The 27,767-nt window shown below is 48.0% G+C and overlaps 1 protein-coding gene across 1 annotated transcript; it reads left to right on the top strand.

The window, feature by feature from the left end:
* ccdc73 (coiled-coil domain containing 73) lies at positions 1–27,208 on the top strand. Its single transcript, XM_072517702.1, has 6 exons — positions 1–61; positions 936–971; positions 1,581–1,655; positions 3,689–3,727; positions 11,189–11,324; positions 27,087–27,208. The coding sequence occupies exons 1-6, from the start codon at positions 41–43 to the stop codon at positions 27,206–27,208; spliced, it is 429 nt and encodes a 142-aa protein (XP_072373803.1). The 5' UTR covers positions 1–40.
* Positions 27,209–27,767: the final 559 nt, after the last annotated feature.

Here is a 27,767-nt window from a genome sequence, read left to right as displayed (position 1 = left end):
GCATCAGTGCAATGCGCTATCCAGTCAGCATGAGGAAGCTATGGCTGTCCTAAAAAAGCAGGTACCTATATTTTATGATCGATTTAAGAAAAATATTTTGTTTGACAATGAGACTTTACAAACAGATGGTCACTAAAATCTAAAGATGCAAGACTGCAAGGTTTAACTTACTTTATGTTGCTGGTAATGATCAAGCATCTGGAATATCGGATTTTAATTATTTGTATTTATTGTATCCTTTTTGCCATCGACTGATACTGTAGAACATCAGCAATTCCTCCATTGTTTGTGTAAGATGGAACAATTCTTTGTTACTCGCATGTATAAAGCACTTTCACAGATAATTTATTGTAAATCCATTAAACGTAAATACATTATTTCAGATTCAAATCCATTTCCTACGTATCAAGATTAAAAATACTTAAAATGTCCAATAATGATATGTATATACTGTACGTAAATGTATTCAATTCATATTCACATGTAAAGTACCTAGCCATCACTACACCATTTATTTTGTGCTAGAACAGCATAGGGTTTTGTGTGTTGTGAGATTTTACTTAAATGCAATATTTTTTCAATTAAGCTTCTGGATAATTTATTAAAATTTTGATAGAACTGCATCTTCTTTCTTGTGTAGATCCTTCACCGCACACTATAAAAATATAATTGATCACACAACAGACCATACCTATCAAGTGTCTATTTCCTAAGCTATTGTACAGATTTGTACCAATTTAAAAAAAAAACTCCTTATAATAAACATAATAAATAAAACTCCTTATTTTAAATTTGAGGAGTCAAAGCTATTCTGTCACATGTGACCCAAGAACTGCAAGAGTAAAACGCCGTCATGTGGAAAAGGGTTATGATGTGGGCTTGTTTCATATTCATTTTAATGAGCATTGATATTAACTGGATTTGTTTCCTTATAGTTTCAGACAAGAGTTAATGCAGTGGAAGAGGAGAAGGTATTGCTTAACATTAGGAATGTTAAACCACATAGTAAATTCTATATGGAAGAACATTTGGCACATTACTGTAAAACTTGTATTTTAAATGGTTATTATGTCTTGTTGTTTCCATTACTGTTGTAATCATTTCAGTTCTGTGATTTCTCTAAATGTAACTGGTTTCAGGCAATTAATTATCCTTACATTGATCTCATAGGGGAACTTGGGTGAAGTTGCTGCTGTCAGTAATTTTACCAAAACTATCAAAACAAACTTTAATGGAAATAGAGCATCCTGATTTACCATCTTACAGCAAGAAGATTAGATTCTCTTTATAATACCGGTATACTAACGTCTTCCACATAATTGATGGTGCATTAGTAATGAAAAACGCATGTAAAGCACCTTCTTCTGTAATTGGCTTTCAATTACATTCCTGAATATAGTATTTATAGAAGTGTACTGTACTTTAGAGCAACAATCATTCAGTTTTAAAATAGGTTTATTTTAAAATCCTGAACAAGAAATAGTTCCTTTTATTTTGTAAACACTTAATATCCTGATCTCTGTATTTAGAAGTCTGAACATTGGCTGGGTGGTTGTGATAATGTACGCTGTTCTTTGTAGGGAAAGTTCCAACTCACTGCAGAGTCAAAAGAAAGAGAAATTAATGGACTTAAGGAAGAATTGAAAATACTACAGGTAATGGATCAAAATAGATCCATGATTAAAATCTTAAAAACAAAGTAGTAATGTGGTGAGTAAAATGTTAAATAAGGATGTACACATTCATAATTTCAATAGTTAAATTAACTCTGTAACAATGATTGTGAAATTAATTAGTATAGTTTGTGAAATGAAATAGGAGTGGTTGCAAAGATTATTGTTTGGAATTTTTTTCAAGAAATTTCAAAAGCTTTGTAATATTTGAAGGAAATCCTGTTAAACTTTATATGGCATAAACTGAAATTGCTGCTAATTTTTAATCCATTAAGCTATTTTTGCATATTTGATCAACTACTGGTGATTTGCCACTCCAGAACTCTAATTTACAATTAAGAAAGCTCCATAGGAAACCATAGGATTATAGTACTTAGTCATTATGAAAATGTGATAAAGTTGTGCATATCCAACGTGTGGGATTAAGGTGCACAATTATGTAACAGATTGGCAGTAAAAGAGTGTATAATACATTGTAAACTTTTAACTGTCCCACATTGCTGCAAAAGCAACTATGACTTTTTAACCATATAAACAGATTGAGTTCAGTTTGGAAAGATTAAGGATTAACTACAACATATCATAGAAGCTAGTTTTTAAATCCTTGGGCATATATGTATATAAACAGGTTCATAATTATGCCATTTTATTTCATACATGTATTAAAAAATGGAATAAAAAATCTTGTTAATTCTGACTGACACAAACAGAATATAATGGCCATTACTACTACATTAATGGGATTCATATTAATAAGGAAATTAATCATATATTAATGATAACATATCATAAGAGTCCTAGACATATTTATTTACAGTATTTTTCATACGAATAGATTCATCCTGAATAAAATACTAGTTATTTCAAGTACATTAAGTGTAGGAAAAGGGCTTCTGTAAATTTACCGGGGTAATTCGACAGCTGATTTTCAAAAGAGCAGCATCCAAAATGAAGTCAATGACTGGAACATCTACAATAGCTCTTGGACTGGGTACTGCTGACCTCGTAAGTGCAGGCAAATATCATAGTGTGTTATCTATATAGGTCTCAATATCATTTAATGTAAAAAATTCCATTATCTCACTTAGAGAAGGCCAAGAGTTCTTTTGATTGCTCTACAGTACGTATGTGTCATGTGCAGTAGAGCATGGCAAATCCTATACATCATCTATGCTATGCCACAGATTGAACAAGCCAAACAAATCCTTATAGTTAGAGCATAAAAGGTCAGGCATGAGAAAGTATTTTGTTGGTTTTGAAAGCTCACCCTAGATTAACTAGATGATTAAAACAAGCAGAAGGTGACACAAGTAACAAACTACTCTTTTTATACAAGAATTTTAATTAGATCAGATTGTGGAAAATAAAAATGCAATACTGCAGCTGTAAATATAAACTGTATTTTATGATATGTTGCAGTGAGCTAAACATTGCAATTCAATTTAGAAAATAAGCCGGTTAAGGACAAGCTTTATGAGGCATTTTATACTGAAATATTCTGTGTAACACAATTGCAAATCCGCTGAAGATTCCATTAAAACCACTTTGTGTCAGATAGTAGAAAGCTAAAAATTATAAATACTAATATCTAGAATATCTATTTACAATGATGCTTTATAAAAAATAAAATTAGGAACATAGGGAGTGCAATAAATCCAAATGACCCTTTTAGTTGTAGCCCTTTATTCAAGCTAGTTATCGCAGTATATTGAGAAGGAATGTGTTAAATGCTATAGCAGACATATTAAATAACTCTCATCAGATAGGAGATGGGCAACCCTGGAAGGTGAATGTTGTTTATGAATTGCTATTTTGACCGTAATTTGTTGGCCATGCTATTTACAGCTTTCTTAAATGATATTGCGAAAAGTAAGAAGAAAATTATAATGCTCTTATTCCGTGAGTTTTTGAAATGATTTTGTGGGGGAGGACTCAAACAATCATTCTTTTATGTTTCAGACTCCTGTTTTTATCTCAGAAGTTACTTACAATGTATATATATCCCCTTTCCATAGGTTTCCAAGTACAGTCTAGAAAAGAAACTAAATGAACTGGTAAGAACCCACATTGTTATTCAGTCCATTGTCAGGCCAAATGGGTAGGTTGCTGAGTTGAATTCAGAAAACATAAAGAGATGGGCCAGCAGTAGTAAAACTGGAACCTCAAACATTGCCGGAGATCTTTGTTTCAATATCCGATATTTGATTTATTTTAGGCAGTAGTTTCTGATAAAGCTCTTACCAATCTTTATGCTACAACTGTTGAGAATTAACCCACACCATTATAATATTTCATTTATATTATCTTAGATTAACAGAGGTGGAATAATAGTTAAACCCTTACTGGGTGTTGCACGCATTCTCATTTCCCTCATCAACAGCCTGGAATTGCCAAAGCAATTTTTAACTGTTTCTAAGTTATGCCCCTTTCTTTGTTGAGAAGATTCTCTCTAAATTGTTTACTTGTGTCCTGCATATTTCTTTATATTCTTTAAAGAGTCACCTCTTTTTCTCACATGAAAGATCTTCACTTATAAAACAACAGATCATTTAATGTTCTACACATATAAATAATCTAAATGCTTTTTTTCCTTGTAAAGAATACCTTTAGTATGTTGAACAGACGGAAGTCTAAAATGTAAAGAACATTTGTGAGTACCAGCATAAACACAATATTGTATGCTTATTTGTATTCTCCAATGTACCCTTCATGAAACTTGGTGGCAAACTTTGCTGCCAGTGTCCTAACTCTTACCAAGCCCTGGTCACCCGTTAATCCTGTCTTTGCTGACCTACACTAGCTCCTGGTTAAACAACACCCTAGCCGGGATTCTCCATTCCACCGCACCCATTTTCTGCTGCGGCGCGCCCCCGCCGGCAGCGGGATTTTCCGTCCCGGCAGCTGACCAATGGGGCTTCCCACTGTGGGCACCACCACACCGTCAGGAAATCCGCGGGCGTGAGTTCGCAGCCGGCGAAATGGAGGATCCTGCCGACGGAGAATCCTGCCCCCTGATTTTCAAATGCTTATTCTTGTTTCAAATCTCTGCATGATCTTTCCCCCCTCCATATCTCTGTGAACTCCTTCAGTTCTGAAACCCTCGGCTGTTCTCCAATTCCGGCCTTTTGAGAATCTCCATTTATTACTGCACCGTTGGTGGTGTGCTTTCAGTTGCCTAGGGCCCTGAGTTTGGAGTTCCCTTCTTAAATTCTCTGCCTCTTTTTCCACCTTTAAAATGCTGCTAAAAACCTACCTTTTTGAGCAAGCTTTTGGTCATCATCCAGTATCAGTTAGCCAACCTGCAGGTGGCTATTGTCTAATCCGTGATTCAGTATCATATTTTATATTATAATTGTCCTATGAAATGCCTAGAGATATTCCATCATGTTCAAAGCATTATTTGAACACGTTGGACTTGTAGATGTACCTACAACAGTTGGATTGCAGTGGTGCGAAGGCACCTTCTAGAGGGCAGTTAAGGATAAGGAGAAAATTCTTACACCTCATGAAAGAATTGAAAAAAGGTGGCCTATTTGTCATATTGGAAAGACAGGTGCAAAAGCAGACACTGTACTGAAATTCGTGATGAATGAATGTATGAGACAGCTTCCACATGTATGATGATGCCCAGTGTTATTTATTATTTTTTTAAAAATTACTTTACGGGATGTGGGTGTCAGTGGTGAGCCCAGCATTTATTGCCCGTCCCTAATTGCCCTTGAAGAGTAGTGATGAGCTGCTTTCTTGAACCGCTGTAGTTTATGTGGTGTAGGAACACCCATAGTGCTGTTCGGAAAGCAGTTCCAGAATTGCCTGTGCAAATGTAAGCTTGTCGCACAGGCAACACGGGCAGGCAGACTAACCAAATTTGTTCTTTTTGCATGCAAGGGTGGGATAAAAGACCATAGTTGAGGAATTAGGGGTGGGATTCTCCGGTATCCGGCGGGCGGGCGTGAACCAGTCCGGCGTCGGGCCGCCCGGAAGGTGCGGAATCCTCCGCACCTTCGGGGGCTAGGCTGGCGCTGGAGTGATTGGCGCCACGCCAACCGGCACCGAAGGGCCTCCGCCGGCCGGCGCGAGTTGCCGCATGCGCAGGAGCGCCAGCGTGTTCCCAGAACCGCTGCCGTGATTCCTGCGCATGCGCAGGTGGTTTCTTCTCCACGCCGGCCATGGCGGAGCTTTACAGCGGCGGGGCAGAGGGAAAGAGTGCCCTCATGACACAGGCCCGCCCCCAAATCGGTGGGTCCCGATCGCGGGCCAGGCCACCGTGGGGGCCCCCCTGTGGTCAGATCCCCCCGAGGATTCCGCAGGCCGCCCGCAGCGCCACGTCCCGCTGGTACAAACCTTGTGTAATTTACGCTGGTGGGACAGGCCGAAAACGGGCGGCTGCTCGGCCCATCGAGGATTGGAGAATCGCCGGGGGGGCCGCAGCCAACGGCCCCCGACCGGCGCGATGCGATTCCAGCCCCTGCCAAAAAACCGGCGCCGGGGAATTCGGCAACCAGCGGCGGGGCAGGATTCACGCCACCCCCCCCGGCGATTCACCGGCCCGCGGGGGGTCAGAGAATCCCGCCCAAGGTGTTTTTCGGGGTGAGATCAGGTGGTGTTCTCGAGTGTTGACAGAGGGTTTTCTGTGGGTACATCAGAGTATGGAGCTCAGGACATTCCTGTCCTCTGGCAATGGGAATTTGATCCCTCTGTTAACTCTTATGCACAGGCGAACCCTGTTAGCCAACCCTGCAGATGGCTATTGTCTACTCGGCAGGCAGCACTACCGCCTCTGAGGAGGAGAGGAAACAAAGAGTGAGGAGGCCTGGTGGTCGTAGGCATCCTCTTCGGACAGAGTTGCAGGCACAGGATGAGCAGGGCCCAGCAGAGAGAGCAAGCAAACCATTCCTGCAGAAGACGCCAGTTCTCTGCTGCCAGGGTGTTCAGGCCGCGATCAAATTACCTTGACATGACAGCCACCATAATGGTCTGGCTTCATCTCAAACCCTACAAATCCTCTATAGGTTCCTAAACACTACCTCCCAAAAGTTCTCCAATTCCACACACCCCTGGAACATTTGAACATGGGTTCACTCCCACACCTCTTGCATCTGTCCATTACCTCCGAAGACTCATCTTTGCATAGGAGGAGGTTGCGTTCACTCAGTGTGTTACTTAGCACCAAATTCTCCATCCTAGCTCCCTTCCCAACTCTTCTTCCCATTTCCCCTTGATCCTTTTCACTATGGTCGTGCCCCTCTCTCCCAATCACGCATATACGTCCCAATCCTATTATCCCCCCTTCATCCGGGAGCAATATTTTCTCAAAAAGGGTACATTCCTGTACCTGAGAGAATGAGGGCAGCTCCTTGCGCGCAAACTCCCGCACCTGCCAGTGTCTGAACTCTCTCCCTTGTGGTAGTTCGAGCTTCTCCAGCAACTCCCCAAGCCCAGCAAACATGCCCATCACAAGCATGTCCCTGATCCACACTAGCCCTTTCTCCCACCATTGCCTGTACATCCCATCATGACTCATAGATTATCATAGAATTTACAGTGCAGGAGGAGGCCATTCGACCCATCGAGTCTGCACCGGCTCTTGGAAAGAGCACCCTACCCAAGGTTAACACCTCCACCCTATCCCCATAACCCAGTAACCCCACCCAACACTAAGGGCAATTTTGGACACTAAGGGCAATTTATCATGGCCAGTTCACCTAACCTGCACATCTTTGGACTGTGGGAGGAAACCAGAGCACCCGGAGGAAACCCACGCACACACGGGGAGGATGTGCAGACTCCGCACAGACAGTGACCCAAGCCAGAATCGAACCTGGGACCCTGGAGCTGTGAAGCAATTGTGCTATCCACAATGCTACTCATCGGAGGCTTCTGCCTCCCCTGCCCCCTGGAGTCCACCATCATCACCTTTGGGTTCTGCCCTCCCCCTCGGGCCAATCAAGTTGCCCCCCCCCCCATCCAAGCCCAAACTCATCCTATATATCAGCCCCCCCCGCTCCCCCCATAGACTAATCATCGCAGCCACCCCCAACTTCACTTCCGTTCACTAGCATTTCTTGCTAGTGTGTCGACTCCCACCTGAAGGCCCTAACCCAAAGACCCACCTTCATCACCCCCTCTACCCATCCCCCCTCTCTCCAGCCCTTCCCCAGTACCCCACACCCAACCCAATGCAAGAAACATCACCCCAAATTGGCCCCCATACAAAACATTCTCGAACTGCCCCGCCATCCCACCTCGACACACTACAAACCCTCATGCACTGTACAGAGCATAACAAACTGAGTGCAAGACAATTAAACATTGTACCCCCGCACTGAACGGCCCCCCCTCTGAAAAAAGCAGCAATTTAACTTCAATACAAAAATACAAAAAAGAGGGGGCTTCAACCACCCCCATAACACCGCATCCCAATCGGCAAACAAAAACATGTGACAAAATTTAACAGAGACAGAACGTCCACCCATGTTCCTCCTTCAGCCTCTCCATGAGTCTCCAATTTTTCAATGAATGAGGCTGTGCACCCAGAGCTCATGCTCTGCCAGGGCTCCTTCATGACAGAGACCATACTATGCAAACCCCCAGGGATCTCCGCCAGATCTTCTCATGCATTCTGCTGGGCAGCCAGCATTTGTCGCCTTATAGATGACTCCAGAGAGTTATCATGTTCCTCGGACTCCGCATGACCCTTGTTTCCAGCAGTCGTTCGATTGCTAACGCACTGGGCACTCCCTGCCTTCACCATCTGCCCCAGCGAGGGTGATGTGCCCTCACTGATGTGCCCTGTCAACCTATCTAACATGGTCAGGGTCACCGACATGCCAGTAATTGTACTGGTGCTCGGTGCTAAGATATATTGTGCCGCCCATGCACCCCTTGATGACTTGGCTGTCAAGGGATGGTCGTAGGCCTCTTGGCTGGCTCTTGTGGACGGCTCATCTGAGGGATGAAAACAAAGAGCAAGGTTCTCTGAGTTTATAGTCCAGTGCCAATACCGCTACGCCACCTCCTCCTCATATTCCACTTCCCCTTGATTCCCAGGTTTTTATCTCGTCCTACAAGCGCTTGTCCAACATTAACTTTTGAAAGAACCAACATTTCCTCTTGCTTGATGTAGACAAAACTGAAACCATTCTTTTTAGCTGCCTTTGCACCTCACCTCATAATTATCAACTGTTAATAATAATAATCTTTATTATTAGTGTCACCAGTAGGCTTACGTTAACACTGCAATGAAGTTGCTATGAAAATCCCCTGGTCGCCACACTACAGCGCCTGTTTGGGTACACTAAGGGAGAATTGAGAATGTCCAAATCACCTAACAATGCATCTTTCAGGACAGTCCTTTCAGGGAAAGTCCCAGAGGATTGGAAAATCGCTGTTGTAACCCCCCTGTTCAAGAAGGGAACAAGGAAAAAGATGGAAAATTATAGGCCAATTAGCCTAACCTCGGTTGTTGGCAAGATTCTAGAATCCATTGTTAAGGATGAGATTTCTAAATTCTTGGAAGTGCAGGGTCAGATTAGGACAAGTCAGCATGGATTTCGTAAGAGGAGGTCGTGCCTGACAAACCTGTTAGAGTTCTTTGAAGAGATAACAAATAGGTTAGACCAAGGAGAACCAATGGATGTTATCTATCTTGACTTCCAAAAGGCCTTTGATAAGGTGCCTCACGGGAGACTGCTGAGTAAAATAAGGGCCCATGGTATTCGAGGCAAGGTACTAGCATGGATTGACGATTGGCTGTCAGGCAGAAGGCAGAGAGTTGGGATAAAAGGTTCTTTTTCGGAATGGCAACCGGTGACGAGTGGTGTCCCGCGGGGTTCAGTGTTGGGGCCACAGCTGTTCTCTTTATATATTAACGATCTAGATGATGGGACTGGGGGCATTCTGGCTAAGTTTGCCGATGATACAAAGATAGGTGGAGGGGCAGGTAGTATGGAGTAGGTGGGGAGGCTGCAGAAAGATTTAAACAGTTTAGGAGAGTGGTCCAAGAAATGGCTGATGAAATTCAACGTGGGCAAGTGCGAGGTCTTGCACGTTGGAAAAAAGAATTAGAGGCGTGGACTATTTTCTAAACGGTGACAAAATTCATAATGCTGAAGTGCAAAGGGACTTGGGAGACCTAGTCCAGGAATCTCTAAAGGTAAACTTGCAGGTTGAGTCCGTAATTAAGAAAGCAAATGCAATGTTGTCATTCATCTCAAGAGGCTTGGAATATAAAAGCAGGGATGTACTTCTGAAGCTTTATAAAGCATTAGTTAGGCCCCATTTAGAATACTGTGAGCAATTTTGGGCCCCACACCTCAGGAAGGACATACTGGCACTGGAGCGGGTCCAGCGGAGATTCACACGGATGATCCCAGGAATGGTAGGCCTAACATACGATGAACGTCTGAGGATCCTGGGATTATATTCATTGGAGTTTAGGAGGGGAGATCTAATAGAAACTTACAAGATAATGAATGGCTTAGATAGGGTGGATGTAGGGAAGTTGTTTCCATTAGCAGGGGAGACTAGGACCCGGGGGCACAGCCTTAGAATAAAAGGGAGTCACTTTAGAACAGAGATGAGGAGAAATTTCTTCAGCCAGAGAGTGGTGGGTCTGTGGAATTCATTGCCACAGAGGGTGGTGGAGGCCGGCACGTTGAGTGTCTTTAAGACAGAAGTTGATAAATTCTTGATTTCTTGAGGAATTAAGGGCTATGGAGAGAGAGCGGGTAAATGGAGTTGAAATCAGCCATGATTGAATGGTGGAGTGGACTCGATGGGCCGAATGGCCTTCCGCTCCTATGTCTTCTGGTCTTATGGACTTGTGGGAGGAAACCAGAGCACCCGGAGTGAACCCATGCAGACACGGGGAGAACATGCAGACTCCTCACAGACAGTGATCCAAGCCAGGAATCGAAACCGGGTCCCTGGCGCTGTGAAGCAACAGTGCTAACAACTGTGCTACCTGTAGTGATCTGCATATCTGTGTATATATACAAGGGGTCAATGTAAATGCACTAGAACTAAGTAATCACTAGAGGGAGCACGGGAGATGTATAAATACAGACAGACGGGAAGTCAGAGGCACTCTCCACAGGAACGGCAGCTGGTGAGCAGGACACAGACAGGCAGCTCAGATGTAACATAGTATAAGCGCTGGAGAGAGAACAAACTCACACAATAAAGCATCTACTTCAACTATAAGACTACGAGCTTGCCTGCTGCAGATAGCTGGCAAGAACTTGAAGGAACAAGTGGACTCCAGTGCAGTAACCACTCGTGCGTTTCTGTCAAAACATTGCCACATCATTACCTTATTGCTCCTGGAACTCTAATCCATGAACTCATCTCCAACCCCATATGCAGCCTGTCACAAAGACATGTAATTTCATGCAAAAATATCCAAAACCTCACCCAATCCCAGCCGAATGACACTTTGCTTGATGGAATTTTGGTGTTATTTTTAATAGTGATTTAAAAAAGGTCTTTATATTTTTATCACCTTTGTTTTGCAGGAGCAAAAGGTTCAGTTGCAGACTGTAGCTAAGGATAACCAGCTCAGTCAACTGAGCGAAGTAGAGAAACGCTTTGCAGCTATTAGTCGCCAGTGTGGCTTAGTCAAACAGGCGCATGAGAAATTAGGACAGAATGGTGAGTAAAACCTGTGAACTTACATGGAGTATTTTTTTATGTAGCTCAATTAATACAGTACAAATATTGTGATACATTTTGAGATCAGTTAGAATGTAAAAGTTAGGAATGAGTAAAGGAAATTCAATCCATCCTGAGCACGCGAGGGTGAAATTTCCACTGATCATTCAACTCCGTAACTGTTCCTTTTTTCCGCCCATATCTTTTGATCCCATTAGCCCCGAGAGCTATATTTAACTCCTTCTGCAAAACATAAAAGCTGGATTCTCTGTTCCTGAGAGAAAGTGTTGTCGCTTGGCAGGATTCGTGGAGTTCTACAGCAAAGCTGGCATGGCACCTGGATCGATTCAATGACCGTTAAAGGGCTAGCATGGCGCGACTCAGCATACAATAGATTCCAATGACAAACAGGGCGGGATTCACCAGGTGCGGGATTGGCACTCAGAGGCTGACACGCTGCAGTGCAAATACACACTTCACATTCTATGCACACTCATCCCAGCCAACAAGATGGCAGCAAGACGCGCGGACCTGAGATTCACCGATGTGGAACTGGAGACCCTGCTTGACATCATCGAGGAGAGGCAGGTGACCCTGTACCCCGGGGTGGGAAGGCAGCTGCTAGCCACCGCCGTTTGCTGGACCTGGGCGCAGGTGGCAGAAGTGGTCAGTGTCGTGTGTAACACTGGCCAGGCCAGCCAGTAGTGCCGCAAAAAACTGCACAACCTCCACAGGGCTGAGTAGGCAGCACTGTGCCCCTGGAACCAATGCCAGCCCCAGAAGAAGGCTGGGAGCGGGAGAAGACTGGAGGTGGACTGCTGGAGCTGCGGCCCCTCACCACAGCAGAGCAGAGGCACTGGACGTGGTCGGCAGGCGCAAAGAAAGTGCAGTCGGAGGAGACTTTCGGGTGCGGCGATGCAGAGCTAGGTCGCATATTCGGGAGCTCCCGCTTGGAACGGACTTTTGGGCTCTTTTACAGGGCCCCCCACGGCATTTGTTTGACATTTCCCGGTGTGGCAAGAAGACTGCAGCATTCCCCTGACAGTGTCCCTCAGGAATGTTATGTCTTTTGGCTGCCAGATCCGGCAGAAACAGTAAAGGATTTGGCTTTGGCTGGAGTTTAGACAAGGGCCTCTTCCAGCATGCAGGCGGGGGAAGGGCAAGCTTAAAGCTGCAATCTGACTTGACTCTTATCAAAGGTGAATTCTAGCAGCAGAGGGAACAAACGTGAAAGGATCTACCAGGGCCTTTGAAGAAGCAGGGACGAGGCTTCCGGTGGCGGCCATGGAGGGGTAGGTCGCGCATTCGGCAGCTCCCGTCTGGAACTGACTCTCAGACCTTTTTCAGGAGTTTCCATAGACTTTTTAAACGGACCAGAAGTGTAACGGCCAAAGGAGCGGCACTGGAGCAACGGGAGAAGCGAGGGAAAGAAAACAAAATGGCGGCAGCCAAGGACAAAGGGGAGCTGCAGGAGTTCATCAAGCGCTGCTTCGAGGAGCAGCGCGAGGAGATGCGCAAGGAGATGTTGGCGCCTATGCTTTCGGCAATTGAAGGACTCGGGATCACCCAGAAGGTCCACGAAGCTAAGGTACAGAAAAGTGTCAGTCAGAACGAGGACGAGCTCGTGGGCCTGGCAGTGAGAGTGGAGCAGAACGAGGCGCTACACAAGAGGTGGGCGGGAAGACTCGAAGACCTGGAGAACAAGTCGAGGAGAAAGAATCTGCGAATCCTGGGTCTCCCTGAGGGAGTGGAGGGGGCTGATGCCGGGGCATACGCGAGCACGATGCTCGAGGCGATGATGGGCACGAAGGCCCCTTCGAGGCCGCTGGAGTTGGACGGGGCACATCGGGTGCTGGCGAAGAAGCCCCAGGCAAATGAGCCGCCAAGGGCGATGGTGGTGAGGTTCCACCGGTTCACGGAGAGAGAGTGGGTCCTGAGATGGGCCAAGAAGGAGCGGAGCAGTAAGTGGGACAATGCAGAGATCCGAATATACCCGGAATGGAGCACGGAGGTTGCAAAGCGGAGAGCGGGTTTCAACCGGGCCAAAGCGGCGTTGTACCGGAAAGAAGTGAAATTCGGAATGCTGCAGCCAGCGCGATTGTGGGTCACATACAAGGGCCAACACTATTACTTCGAAACGCCTGAAGAGGCGTGGACCTTTGTACAAGCCGAAAAGTTGGACTCTAACTGAGGGTTTGTGAGGGTAGGGGGGATGTTTGAGGTTTGATGTGTGATGGTTGTTGTATATAGGGGGTCAATCACGCACAGGAAATGTTACATGGGCTGGGGAGAGAGACAAGGCCGCGACAGGAGCTGCGCCAGAGGGGGCGGAGCGGGCTTTGGAAAGAGCGGGGTGTTTTCCCGCGCGCGGGAAGAAAGGCGGGAAGGGGAATGAAGGAATGCATATGGATTGGGAGACTCCCACGCGGGGAGGTCAATGGGACAGAGGGGGAAGCCGGGGTCAGCAGGCGTCAGCTGACTTACGAGAGTGACATGGGGGGAGCAAAAAAGCTAGACAGGGGTCTAGCGGGGGAGAGGGGAGGGGAGGAAGGGGGAGGAAAAAGGGTTGCTGCTGCACTGGCCGAAAGGGAATGGGACACAGAAGAGGTGGTCGGGACGGGGATCCCCCCTCTGTGGGACTGGAGGGTGAGGGAGGCGTGGACACGGGACTGGCCCAGAAAAGGAGATGGCTAGTCGGCGGGGCGTTGGGGGGGGGGGGGGGGGGGGGGGGGGGGTGAGAGCCCCTCCAATCCGGCTGATAACGTGGAATGTGAGGGGCCTGAATGGGCCGGTGAAGAGGGCTCGAGTGTTTGCGCACTTAAAGGGACTGAAGGCGGACATGGCCATGCTCCAAGAGACACACCTGAAGGTGGCGGACCAGGTCAGGCTAAGAAAGGGATGGGTAGGACAGGTATTCCACTCGGGACTGGACGCGAAGAATAGATGGGTGGCAATATTGGTGGGAAAGCGGGTGTCATTTGAGGCCAAGACTATTGTAGCGGACAATGGAGGGCGATATGTAATGGTGAGCGGTAGGCTGCAAGGGATGTGGGTGGTGTTGGTAAACGTATACGCCCCGAACTGGGATGATGCAGGATTCATGAAGCGCATGTTGGGGCGCATTCCGGACCTGGTGTTAGGAGGCCTGATAATGGGAGGGGACTTCAATACAATGTTGGATCCAGCACTAGACCGCTCCAAATCAAGGACTGGAAAGAGGCCGGCGGCGGCCAAGGTACTTAGGGGGTTTATGGATCAGATGGGGGGAGTGGACCCATGGCGGTTTGCAAGGCTGCAGGCCAGGGAATTTTCTTTCTTCTCCCATGCACACAAAGCCTACTCCTGGATAGATTTCTTTGTTCTGGGTAGGGCGCTCATCCCGAGGGTGGAGGGGACGGAGTATTCGGCTATAGCCATTTCGGACCATGCCCCACACTGGGTGGAACTGGAGCTGGGAGAGGAGAGGGACCAACGCCCGTTGTGGCGGCTGGATGTGGGACTGCTGGCGGACGAGGTGGTGTGTGGGAAGGTGAGGGGGTGTATCGAAAGGTACTTGGAGGCCAACGACAACGGGGAGGTGCGGGTGGGGGTGGTATGGGAGGCGTTGAAGGCGGTGATCAGGGGAGAGCTAATTTCCATTAGGGCTCATAGGGAGATGACAGAGGGTATGGAAAGGGAGAGGTTAGTGGGGGAGATTTTGAGAGTGGACAGGAGATACGCAGAGGCCCCGGAGGAAAGATTACTTGGGGAAAGACGATGGCTCCAGACGGAGTTTGACCCGTTGACCACAGGGAAGGCGGAGGCACAGTGGAGGAAAGCGCAGGGGGCGACCTACGAGTATGGGGAAAAGGCCAGTCGGATGCTGGCACACCAGCTCCGTAAGAGGATGGCAGCGAGGGAAATAGGGGGAGTCAAAGATGGAAGGGGAGCCACGGTTCAGAGTGCGACAAAAATAAACAAGGTATTTAAGGCCTTTTATGAAGAGCTGTACAGATCCCAGCCCCCAGCGGGGGAAGAGGGGATGAGACGATTCCTAGATCAGCTGAGATTCCCGAGGGTGGAGGAGCAAGAGGTGGCTGGTTTGGGGGCACCAATTGGGTTGGAGGAGCTGAGCAAGGGTTTGGGGAGCATGCAGGCGGGGAAGGCCCCGGGACCAGACGGATTCCCGGTGGAGTTCTACAGGAAGTACGCAGACCTGTTGGCCTCGCTACTGGTGAGGACCTTTAATGAGGCAAGAGAGGGAGGGACCCTGCCCCCGACAATGTCGGAAGCGACAATTTCTTTGATCCTAAAGCGGGACAAGGACCCACTGCAATGTGGATCGTACAGGCCGATCTCGCTCCTCAATGTGGATGCAAAGTTGCTGGCAAAAGTGCTGGCCACGAGGATCGAGGACTGTGTCCCGGGGGTAATCCACGAGGACCAGACGGGATTTGTAAAGGGCAGGCAACTAAACACCAATGTGCGGCGGCTCTTAAACGTGATAATGATGCCATCGGAGGAGGGAGAGGCGGAGATAGTGGCAGCTATGGACGCGGAGAAGGCCTTTGACCAAGTAGAGTGGGAGTACCTCTGGGAGGTGCTGCGCAGGTTTGGGTTCGGGGTAGGGTTTATCAATTGGGTTAAGCTCCTTTACAGAGCCCCGATGGCAAGTGTAGTGACGAACCGGCGGAGGTCGGAGTACTTTCGACTGTACCGAGGGACGAGGCAGGGGTACCCCCTGTCCCCCCCTGTTGTTTGCATTGGCGATCGAACCATTGGCCATGTCATTGAGGGAGTCTAATAAATGGAAGGGCGTGGTCCGAGGGGGAGAAGAGCATCGGGTGTCACTATATGCGGATGACCTGTTGCTGTACGTGGCGGATGCAATGGAGGGGATGGTGGAGGTCATGCAGACTCTAAGGGAGTTTGGGGAGTTTTCGGGCTATAAGCTCAATGTAGGGAAGAGTGAGCTCTTTGTATTACAGGCGGGGGACCAAGAAAGAGGGATAGGGGACCTACCGCTGAGGAGGGCGGAGGGGAGCTTTCGGTATCTGGGGATCCAGATAGCCAGGAGTTGGGGGACCCTACATAAACTGAATCTGACGAGGTTGGTGGAGGAAATGGAGGAGGATTTCAAAAGATGGGACATGTTACCGCTCTCGCTGGCGGGTAGAGTGCAGTCGGTCAAAATGGTGGTCCTTCCGAGGTTTCTGTTTGTGTTTCAGTGCCTTCCCATTGTGATCACCAAGGCCTTTTTTAAGAGAGTAGGCAGGAGTATTATGGGGTTTGTGTGGGCGAATAAGACCCCGAGAGTAAGGAGAGGGTTCCTGGAACGCAGTAGGGACCGAGGAGGGTTGGCGCTGCCAAACCTGGGGAGCTACTACTGGGCAGCAAATGTGGCGATGATCCGCAAGTGGGTTATGGAGGGAGAGGGGGCGGCATGGAAGAGGATGGAGATGGCGTCCTGTAAAGGAACGAGCCTGGGGGCGTTGGTGACGGCACCGCTGCCGCTCTCGCCGACAAAGTATACCACGGGCCCGGTGGTGGCTGCACGCTAAGGATCTGGGGCCAGTGGAGACGGCACCGGGGTGCAATGGGAGCATCGGTGTGGTCCCCGATCAGGGGTAACCACCGGTTTGTCCCGGGGAAGATAGACGGGGGGGTTCCAGAGCTGGCATCGGGCGGGGATTGGAAGAATGGGGGACCTGTTCATCGACGGGACGTTTGCGAGCCTAGGGGCACTGGAGGAGAAGTTCGGGTTACCCCCGGGAAATGCCTTTAGATATGTGCAGGTGAGGGCTTTTGTGAGGCGATAGGCGAGGGAATTCCCGTTGCTCCCGGCACAAGAAGTTCAAGATAGGGTGATCTCGGGTGCATGGGTCGGGGAGGGCAAGGTGTCGGAAATACACCAGGAGTTGAAAGAAGAGGGGGAAGCGCTGGTAGAAGAGTTGAAGGGTAAATGGGAGGAGGAGCTGGGGGAGGAGATCGAGGAAGGTCTGTGGGCTGATGCCCTCGGTAGGGTTAATTCCTCCTCCTCGTGTGCCAGGCTCAGCCTGATACAATTTAAGGTGGTCCACAGAGCGCACTTGACGGGGGCGAGGTTGAGTAGGTTCTTTGGGGTAGAGGACAGATGAGGAAGGTGCTCAGGGAGCCCGGCAAACCATGTCCATATGTTTTGGTCATGCCTGGCACTGGAGGGGTTCTGGAGAGGAGTGGCAGGAGCAATATCTCAGGTTTGAAAGTCCGGGTCAAGCCAAGCTGGGGCTAGCAATATTTGGAGTAGTGGACGAACCGGGAGTGCAGGAGGCGAAAGAGGCCGGCATTCTGGCCTTTGCGCCCCCAGTAGCCCGGCGAAGGATCTTGCTAATGTGGAAGGAGGCGAAGCCCCTCAGCCTGGAGGCCTGGATAAATGATATGGCTGTGTTCATAAAGTTGGAGAGGATTAAGTTCGCCTTGAGAGGGTCTGCGCAGGGGTTTTACAGGCGGTGGCAACCGTTCTTAGACTATCTCGCGGAGCGTTAGAGGAAGGTCGGTCAGCAGCAGCAACCTTGGGGGGGTAGGGGGCGGGTGGCGTCCTGGGAGTGGGGGGGGGGGCGGGTGGGAGAGGGGGGACTGCCTGGGAGGGTGGATGAGCAAGAGATAACATGAAGGGTTGGGGAAACTGGCACGTACGGGTGAGGGCCAGTGTACAAAGCTGTGTAAATATATCATTTTGCCATGCATATATCTTGCTCTGCGTGATTTCTCTTTTTTTTTGTTGTGGGGGGGGGGGGGTTTATTGTTTGTAAGGGAGAAAAATTGTGTTAAAAAACTTTAATAAATATATTTTTTAAAAAAGAAAGTGCAGTCGCTGGGGTCGAGGTCGGCATCGGGCGAGAATGTGAGACCCCGCTGATTTACAGTTTCCCATTGCACTTGTCTCACCCCCACCCCCACCCCGGTCCGCGATGCAATCAAGCGTCTTGTCTTGTGTCTTGCAGGATCTGCTGGTGATGGGGTTGGCCTTTCTGGTCCACCAGCCACGGCCAGAACCCATGGTGTCGACCAGCGACAAGGATGACACCGACACGTATGGGAGCCATCGAGTCCGGGGATGACACTGATTTCCCGTCACAGCTGAATCCAACACCCTCCACCATCCCAGAGACACTCACCTCGGTTCAGCATCTTAGTGAAGAGGCTCCTGGGGCCCTATCTGGTACTCACCAGCCACATGCTCTTGTACAACAGGTGAAGGAATGAACGATTGGAGAGCAGGCCGACCCTAGGGACTAACTGCCGTCCAGATGGATTTCGGGCTTCTGGAACTGACTCTCCAATCGATTGTAGAGATGCAGTCACAGAGCCAGGGACTACATGAGAGGTTGTTGGCGAACATCCAGCACCTGTAGGTGAAGTTGGAGGAGTCCAACCGCGTGCAGGAGCATGAGGTGGTGCCGACCATGCATGGCACCCAGGCCAACACCGCACAGGCAGCGTTCGCGGTGGAGGCCTTTGGGGTGAGCGTTTCGGCCGTGGATCAATATGTCCAAGGCCTGGGGCAATCTGTGCAGGCGGTAGCTGAGTCCCAAGACAGGGCTACTCTCTCACAGGCAGCTATCTGCCAAAGCCAGCTGGACATGACAGCGACGCTCCTGTGAGTGGCCCAGTCACAGCGGGAGGTGACCCAATCCCAGAAAGAGATGGCGCAGTCACTGGCTGATGTGGCACAGACCCAAAAGATGATGGAACAGTCACAACGTGATGTGGCGCAGCCCCAGACAGAGGTGGTCCACATCCTATACTCCATGGTCACATGCATGCAGACCCTAGTCGAGATGGTAGCGGGCCTCCAGGACTGGCAGCATCAGGTGGCGGGGAGCCTTTGGTTAGTTTGCTCATACCTCCATCCCATGGAGTAGCCTAGAAGATACTGGGCACTCTAAGGGAGGAGGGGGTGATGGGGCCCGTGATGATGACACCCACGGGATGGGAGAATGCCGGAGCACCTCGGACAGCCCCCCGTCCCCGTCCCGTCCCTGGCTCAGTGGGCAGAACAGGGTGGCACCATGCCACCTGGGACAGCTGGGCACATCCAGGCCTGGCTACCCCAGATTACGGCCGCCAAAGGGGACCCAGGTCACGAGGCGGGAATCACAGCAGGCCGCCTCCTCCTTATTTATCGCCTGGAGATCCATCTAGGCATGGCATTAGTGCCTGTAAGGATAGAAAGATAGACACCAGTTAAGTTGGCATGCGTGCAGGGGCTGGGGCACAAACCTGCATGTATGTTTTTGAATTAAACACCTGTGCACAATGTTACAACCCGCCTCCACGCTCTGTCAGAAGGGTGTGAGGGGTATGCTGATCTGGGAAGCATAAAGGATTTACACCCTCCCAAACTGAGAAATGTTCCAACTTATAGGTGTTTGATTCGCTACCAGATATAATTGGAATCTTTCCTCATGAGTTCCAAGTCTTACGGTCTTCATCAAATGCATCCATGCCGCCCATTTTTCCCACCATTCCGGATCCCGGCTCCTAGGGTCTGTACTTCAACCAACTTCCTCCCTTTATATTCTTTTGGAAGGTATGGCACAAACGATCCCCTTATCCACCAAGCAAGTCAGATCTTTTTTCCCTTTTGCCTGACTGTGGTTTGACTTTTCCCTGAGTAGTGGCCTATACCCTTTCAGCTTCGCCACACGCGTGGTCCCAGTAGTCCTTCAACGACAAGCAAGTTTCCTGAGCTGTCGTTCTTTACTCACAGATGTAGTCGAAAACCGTTTAAAAAAAAAAAACTCTTGGCATCAGCGGCTGGCTTCGCCCACTCTGTTTGTGTGTCTGTGTGTGTGAGTCCGGTCCTAAGAATCATCTTGCGCTCTTGACGACGTCACCACTATTTTTGTTGACTAATTTCTTCTTCAGAAATTTGTTTTCCTTCCTCAGTTCTTGTCTCCAGTTTTCTCTTTTGTTAAATCTCTTTGTTAGCCGCTGTTGTCTTTTTTTACTCGCTATAAATATGCCAGTCAATAAGGTTGCCCATCTTCTTTTTCTAGATATCGATATTATATTGCTTTCAGAGTCGCCAGGTATCAAATGATACAACCACAAGGTTCAACCGGATATTGATCAAAGACTCAACAACCAGTTAGTTAGTCCAAGTTCAATAATACTTTATTTACACACAAGATTAACTGATACATGCAACATAAACACTACAAGCTAAACTACACCTAACAACTATGACAACCTGTACTTAGCTTCAGGCACCCGGCTTAGGTCAGAGGAACAGTGGCCTTTGTTCAAATCTGGATCCGCAGGGTCTGGAGCAGTAACTGCTGTTCAGCTGGGCTCATCCATCTGGTAGTGGGCTTGGACTTGCTTCTGGTCGTGGTGCTGCAGTTGGAGATGGACGTTGCCAGAGCGCCAGGTCCAAAAGAGAATCGAACACATGGCAGCGTTTCTCTTTATCCTTGGGGGTTTCGCGTGCTTTTGGGCGGTCCTTAGGTTTGGACCCAATTAATTGAGCAGTTCTTGAATACTGCCTTCGATGTGAGCCAATAAAGGGGCTGGTCCTAAGCGGTCATTGACCTTGCTGTTTATGCTTCCTGAGTACAGGGAGTGGCGCCGAAATGTCGGGACTTGTATCGGTTACCTGAGTATCAATCCTTTGTCTTACAGAGATGGGCCATTAAAATGCTAATCGGTTGGCGGTTTTGATGCTGTCTGGATTCTCTGCTCACGAATATACATGCAGGCTCTGTGCCTGCCTGAATCTTACATTGTCCACATTTCCCTCTAGGCTTTGCGACCGTCCATGTTTCTTGTCGTAAGTGGCCATTTCCGATAGCTATAGTCCGTCCTCCTTGATCCTAAACGCGAAGCATGATGGATCACACTACTGAATCTTCTTCTGTTCTCTGGTGTGCCGGATACCCTTAATCAAGGACAGGTTCCATCCTACTCTGTCCTATGGATTGGAACATTTACCTAAGTTTTTTTTTATACAACACACATCTATAAAATTCTAAGGGGGCACTATAACATTCAATCAGACATTTCTTTACACAAAAGGGGAACCTCTATCTGTCCTTACCTAAACTACACTTACGCTGCTAGCTAATAACCAAAGGAACTTATATTACAGTACAAAATAAACAATAGCAGCATCACATTTCTACTTAAAACTTAAGCCATTTACAGAGAAAGTAATTTTATTAAAACCGCGGAATTTATTAGGGAGAAAAAGGGTTCAAAAAGAGTGTGGGGTCTGTTAAAGTCCGAGAAAAGGGGCTCTGAGTGTGTACTGGGGGGGGGCGGGTGACCCTCCTTCGCCATTTCCGAAGTCTGAGTGTCTAGACGACACTGCAGAGTATTGCTGTAATCAATAGGGCTTCTACCGTGTAAGAAAGGAAATACCATTTTATGATGTTTTCGCACCATGTCGGGGTATCAGTGGCTGTTTCTATGTGTGATGTAGTGTCTGGGTTAGGGGTATCGTGTTGGGTGGTCATGTTTAGGGCCTGTGTGGTGAAGGATATAGGGGCTGATAACGTGCGCAATTGTAGTGATCCAATGACGATCATGATGCAGGTCATTAGGTCCGTCTTAATTTTGTCTTTGTCTTCCTCTGTCTCCTGGTATATTCGTATATTCCTGGGGGTACAACCATAATATCTGTTATTATCTTGTTGTTTAATATCTCGTTTGTCTCACTGTTTTTCCTTAACATCAATTTCCCATTTAGAATCGTCACCATATGTGACTCCCTCATTTTTTTTTAAACCAACCATTTGGGAGACATTGGGCGCGATTCTCCACTCCCGCGCCGGTTGGGAGAATTGCCTGGGCCGCCAAATTTTCCCGCGACGCCGGTCCGACGCCCTCCCGTGATTCTCCCAAGCGGCGGGAACGGCCCCGTCGAGTTCCACGCGGCGCAGGCCGGAGAATCGCCCGAGACACTCAAAATGGTGATTCTCCGGCACCCCTGCTATTCTCGGGCCCGGATGGGCCGAGCAACCAGGCCAAAACGGCGGGTTCCCCCCCGGTGCCGTCCACACCTGGTCGCTGCCGTCGGGAACAGCACGGGAACGCTGGGGGTGGGGGGGGGTATCCTGCACCGGGGGGGTACCTCAAATGGGGTCTGGCCCGCGATCGGTGCCCACCGATCGTCGGGCCGTCCTCTCTGAAGGAGGACCTCCTTTCTTCCGCAGCCCCGCAAGATCCGTCTGTATCTTCTTGCGGGGCGGACTCGGAGAGGACGGCAACCACGCATGCGCGGGTTGGCGCCGACCAACCCGCGCATGCGCGTGTGATTCCAGTTATGCGGCGCCGGCCGCGTCATTTATGCGGTGCCGCCTTTACGCGGCGACAAGGCCTGGCGCGTGTAAATGACACCTCCCCGCTCCTAGCCCATTATCGGGCCCTGAATCAGTCGGGATAGGGGCCGTTTCGCGCCGTCGTGAACCTCACCGTTTCTCCACTACCCGCGCTTGGCTGACCAAATGCATTGGGGGTCCTCAGGCAGGGCAGGGATCAGTGCCGTTAGTCCACTGCCTGGTGACCTTACAAGAATGGAAAGAAATAGAATATCTATGGACTTCCGACAAACTTGTACCTTTAACTACCATTGTGGCGTCAAGAGAGTAGTTATGACTGCATCAAGAAATTTGGTGAGATCGACACAATAAGTGGTACAAGACACAAATATTCAACATTAAAAAAACAAACTAAAGAAAGAAAGCGGGCAGGCTCCATCAGGGAATAGGACACCGTGAATCTCAATTGGTTCCTTTCTCTCTTCATCTGGACACCTCAGGGTTCCATTCCGAAAAGGGTCGTAAAGGGGTTAGCATGGTGGCAGTCAGACTCTGAGCCATCACCATCTCCCGGTTGCCAAACTCGTGACTGGAGTGTCTGTGCCATGGCGGCGTGGGCCGATGGGGGATCCATTTAATCGAAGAACAAAGAACAAAGAAAAGTACAGCACAGGAACAGGCCCTTCGGCCCTCCAAGCTTGCGCCGACCATGCTGCCCGTCTAAACTAAAATCTTCTACACTTCCTGGGTCCGTATCCCTCTATTCCCATCATATTCATGTATTAGTCAAGATGCCCCTTAAATGTCCCTATCGTCCCTGCTTCCACCACCTCCTCCGGCAGCGAATTCCAGGCACCCACTACCCTCTGTGTAAAAAACCTGCCTCGTTCATCTCCTCTAAATCTTGCCCCTTGCATCTTAAACCTATGCCCCATAGTAATTGACCCCTCTACCCTGGGAAAAAGCCTCTGACTATCCACTCTGTCTATGCCCCTCATAATTTTGTAGACCTCTATCAGGTCACCCCTCAACCTCCGTCGTTCCAGTGAAAACAAACCGAGTTAATTCAACTGCTCCTCATAGCTAATGCCCTCCATACCAGGCAACATCCTGGTAAATCTCTTCTGCACCCTCTCTAAAGCCTCCACATCCTTCTGGTAGTGTGGCGACCAGAACTGGACACTATACTCCAAGTGTGGCCTAACTATGGTCCTATACAGCTGCAACATGACTTGCCAATTCTTATACTCAATGCCCCAGCCAATGAAGGCAAGAATGCCGTATGCTTTCTTGACTACCTTCTCCATCTGTGTTGCCCCTTTCAGTGACCTGTGGACCTGTATACCTAGATTTCTCTGACTTTCAATACTCTTGAGGGTTCTACCATTCACTCTATATTCCCTACCTGCATTAGACCTTTCAAAATGCGTTGTTTCTCATCAGTTGATAAGAATTGTCGCGATGCCATTGTTTCTTATCCTGTAGGGCGGTAGCGGCAAGCGGGGGATCGCTATCGTCGGGCGGTGGGTCAGGTTCTGGTAATGGCAAATAAATGGTCTCTGAGGGGCCAAACATATCGTGGTCGGTATCACTGGGGTTGTAGTGACTGGGGCTTGGTCTGTTTTGCCATTGGTCGGGGATTTCAAGTACATCCGTCGTGCTTTCGCTATCGCTATCGCTAGCGGCCGAATCAATTGTGAGGTTGAAACTCATCTCTGGGGGCAGAGTCAAAGTCGTGTCCGTGGATGTGCTGTCCTGGCTGGGGGAGGGTTGGATTAGGTTGCCAGTGGGCGGGTCGTAGTTGTCTGCTATTGCCAGTGAGATGTGGTGTGAGTGGCTGCACTGAGTTCCATAAACCTGAAGTTGGTTTATATGAAACCATCCTGACTTTCCATTTGGATATGTAATCTTATAAACTGAGGGGCTTACTTTATCAGAAATTGAGTAGGGTCCTGCAAATTTGGGGGAGAGGAATGAACTAGGATTGTACAGGATATTCAACCGGATATCGATCAAAGATCCAACAACCAGTTAGTTAGTTCAAGTTCAATAATACTTTATTAACACACAAGATTAATTTATACATGCAACATAAACATTGTGAGCTAAACTACACCTAACAGCTATGACAACCTGTACTTAACTTCAGGCACCCGGCTTAGGTCAGAGGAACAGTGGCCTTTGTTCGAATCTGGATCCGCCGGGTCTGGAGCAGTAACTGCTGTTCAGCTGGGCTCATCCATCTGGTAGTGGGCTTGGACTTGCTTCTGGTCGTGGTGCTGCAGTTGGAGATGGACGTTGCCGGAGCGCCAGGTCCAATAGAGATCGAACACATGGCAGTGTCCCTCTTTATCCTTGGGGAGTTTCGCGCTCTCTTGGGCGGTCCTTAAGTTTGGACCCAATTAATTGGGCAGTTCTCGACCACTGCCTTCGATGTGAGCCAATAAAGGGGCGGGTGCCTTGATGGCTGGGCGCGTCCTAAGCGGTCATTGACCTTGCTGTTTATGCTTCCTGAGTACAGGGAGTGGCGCCGAAGTGACTGGACTTGGATCAGTTACCTGAGTGTCAATCCTTTGTCTTACGGAGATGGCCCATTAAAATGCTAATCGGTTGGGGGTTTCGATGCTGTCTGGATTCTCTGCTCACGAATATACATGCAGGCTCTGTGCCTGCCTAAATCTTACATTGTCCACATTTCCCTTTAGGCTTTGCGAACGTCCATGTTTCTTGTCGTAAGTGGCCATCCCAGATGGCTACACCGCAAAGAGAAAAGATATGGAGGTGCCCTCATTCTGGATTCGTTCAAACACGATGAGAGGTTTTTAAAAATGTATTGTTCATACAATCTAAGATGGCGAACTGTAAAGCCTGAACAAACACTTTACTAACGTCATTACACATCACGTGACATTTCACCAGCAGGGATGTATTCTCTGATACATAACATCGGATTGCTACGCCTCCTTTTTACTTTCCGCTGTCGAGAGCTGCACATTTTGCGCATGACCTTCAGACTTGAGCCCAGTGAAAAATGTGCAGCGCAATGGGTTCTCGAGGCCTTCAGTGTAGGGCAGCAGTGCCCCCTTTTTATCGCACTAGCTGCCATAAAGCAGGTAACTTAAAAGGTCCCAGCCAGTTTGAGAAGCCAACAGGAAGGTGACTGTAAGATGAGTTGGTAGGATGCGGGGGTTGAGATTGCTGGGGTGGGGGGAATGAGTTGCATTGGCTGAGGGTGTAGGATGGATGGGTCAAGGGTTGGCTGGTCAGCCGGGGGAGGGGTTGGGTGGTAAGCCAGGGATGGGGCAGTAGTCGGCGTAGTTGGGAGTTGGAATAGCAGTCGGGGAGTGAATGTGGGTGAGGGTTAGTCTGGATGGTAGCTGAGGGAAAAGATAGTAAAGGTGAGTGGGGGGGGGGGGGGGGGGGGTGGTTGCGGGATCCAGTGGGGGAGTCGGTGGTGGTGGAGGTGGTGTCAGTACTGTAGTCACCCAGGAGTTAGAAGTAGTTTTAATTCCGATTTAAATCGAGAGTATCAGATGGTTCCTGGTGCATATGTAGATATATGGGTACTTGCCCATCAGACGTTTGAACTTCCTGGACAATTCTGGTGCCGTCCTTGCATGTAGCGTGAGGACTTGTGGGAGGTCTTGGATACTTCAGGAATTACCCTGTGGAAATTGGAAGTTCTGGGCCATTGTGAGAAATTCATAATTGACTCAATATTACAGGAAGAAAGCTACAGCATCAATAATCATTTTGATCATCTTGTTACTCGCAAGTTCTGCCAATAGTTTCTTCATTCCTCTAAGGATATGCTCTCAGCAGTTCATGCTGAGGCAGTCAGGACATAATTCACTAATACCCCTTCTTCAGCACATCTTTTGCTGATACTCTCATCCATGCTTTTGTTTCCTCTATACTTGCCTATTGCTATCCTGGCTAACCTTCAATCTTCCACGCTTCAAACATGAGTTCATCCAAAACTCTGCTGCTTGTACTTCAGCAAATAATCATCAAGGACCAGCGAACTCAAGAAGAAGGGATTGTGCAGTTATGAACACAGGTGCCTGAGAACACTTCCTGAATTTTGTGCAGGTGATGTTGAAATGAAAATGAAATGAAAATCGCTTATTGTCACAAGTAGACTTCAAATGAAGTTACTGTGAAAAGCCCCTAGTCGCCACATTCCGGCGCCTGTTCGGGGAGGCTGTTACGGGATGCTGTTACTTATATTAAAATCAGGTTGAAGAATGGGTTAGTATAATCAAAAAGCATTATATTTGGATGCAATTTTGATAGTTGTGAAAAAATATTAATTTATTAAGCCTTTAAATGTAAAATGAACAAATGTAATGAACATATATTTGCAGATGAAAGTTTGGCACAAAATTATATTTAAAAAGTGGGGATTCTTTTTTAGATTGCCTTGTGACACGTTTTATCAAAAATAATTTTTAGAAGATATTTTGTGTATTTTTCACAGTAGAGGAAGCAACAAGATTGAACAAAAAGCTAATGATGGCGAATAAAAATCAGGAGAATGTCATGCATGACCTGAAACAGGTACTTCAGAAACCTTTGAATACTTGGAACACAATGAAGTAAAAATTCCTCTGATTGTATTTTAAATGTTTTTGCAGAGATTTCTTCTGTTTGATATTACTGATGTTGGAAATTCATTCTTTTTGAATGTGGTTATGATTTTGCAATAAATAGCTGCCAGAGGAAATCTTCACATGTGATCACCAATGTCTACAAATAATGATTGAGGAATTTGTACCGCAGTGATAACATTTTTGAAGTAAGAGGCAATGATAGAGTTATTCTCTTGAGTTTAGGCAGTGCTTTGACAACTAGAAAGTTGATCTGTGGTTCTGTACTTTTTCATTCAACTTTCTAAGAACTTTCCTAATTTGCAGACTTTGTGCAATTTATTTTCTTTTTGCTTTCTGTTTCCTTTCTGACTGAAATACTGTGCTGCTTGGTCTCTTTGGTACTGCGGTAAATTAGCCACTAGTTGGCACGCAAGAATAACAAGGAACTTGTTGCATGAAGAATCACTGGGGAGGACCTGCACCCCTTCCACTGTAGCACGGTGTGTCAGTGTAGTATTACATCAAGCTACTATATATTCATGTGTAGAGTATATTGTGGTTGTTGCACA

This window comes from Scyliorhinus torazame, chromosome 10, assembly GCF_047496885.1.
Source record: "Scyliorhinus torazame isolate Kashiwa2021f chromosome 10, sScyTor2.1, whole genome shotgun sequence".
Lineage (NCBI taxonomy): Eukaryota > Metazoa > Chordata > Chondrichthyes > Carcharhiniformes > Scyliorhinidae > Scyliorhinus > Scyliorhinus torazame.
This window is presented reverse-complemented; position numbering and strand designations above follow the sequence as displayed.

Coding starts and splice junctions, on each gene's coding strand:
- ccdc73 (XM_072517702.1), top strand. CDS start 41: ATGGCTGTCCTAAAAAAGCAG. Junction 3,728..11,188: donor AAAAGAAACTAAATGAACTG/GTAAGAACCCAC, acceptor TTTGTTTTGCAG/GAGCAAAAGGTTCAGTTGCA. Junction 11,325..27,086: donor TGAGAAATTAGGACAGAATG/GTGAGTAAAACC, acceptor TATTTTTCACAG/TAGAGGAAGCAACAAGATTG.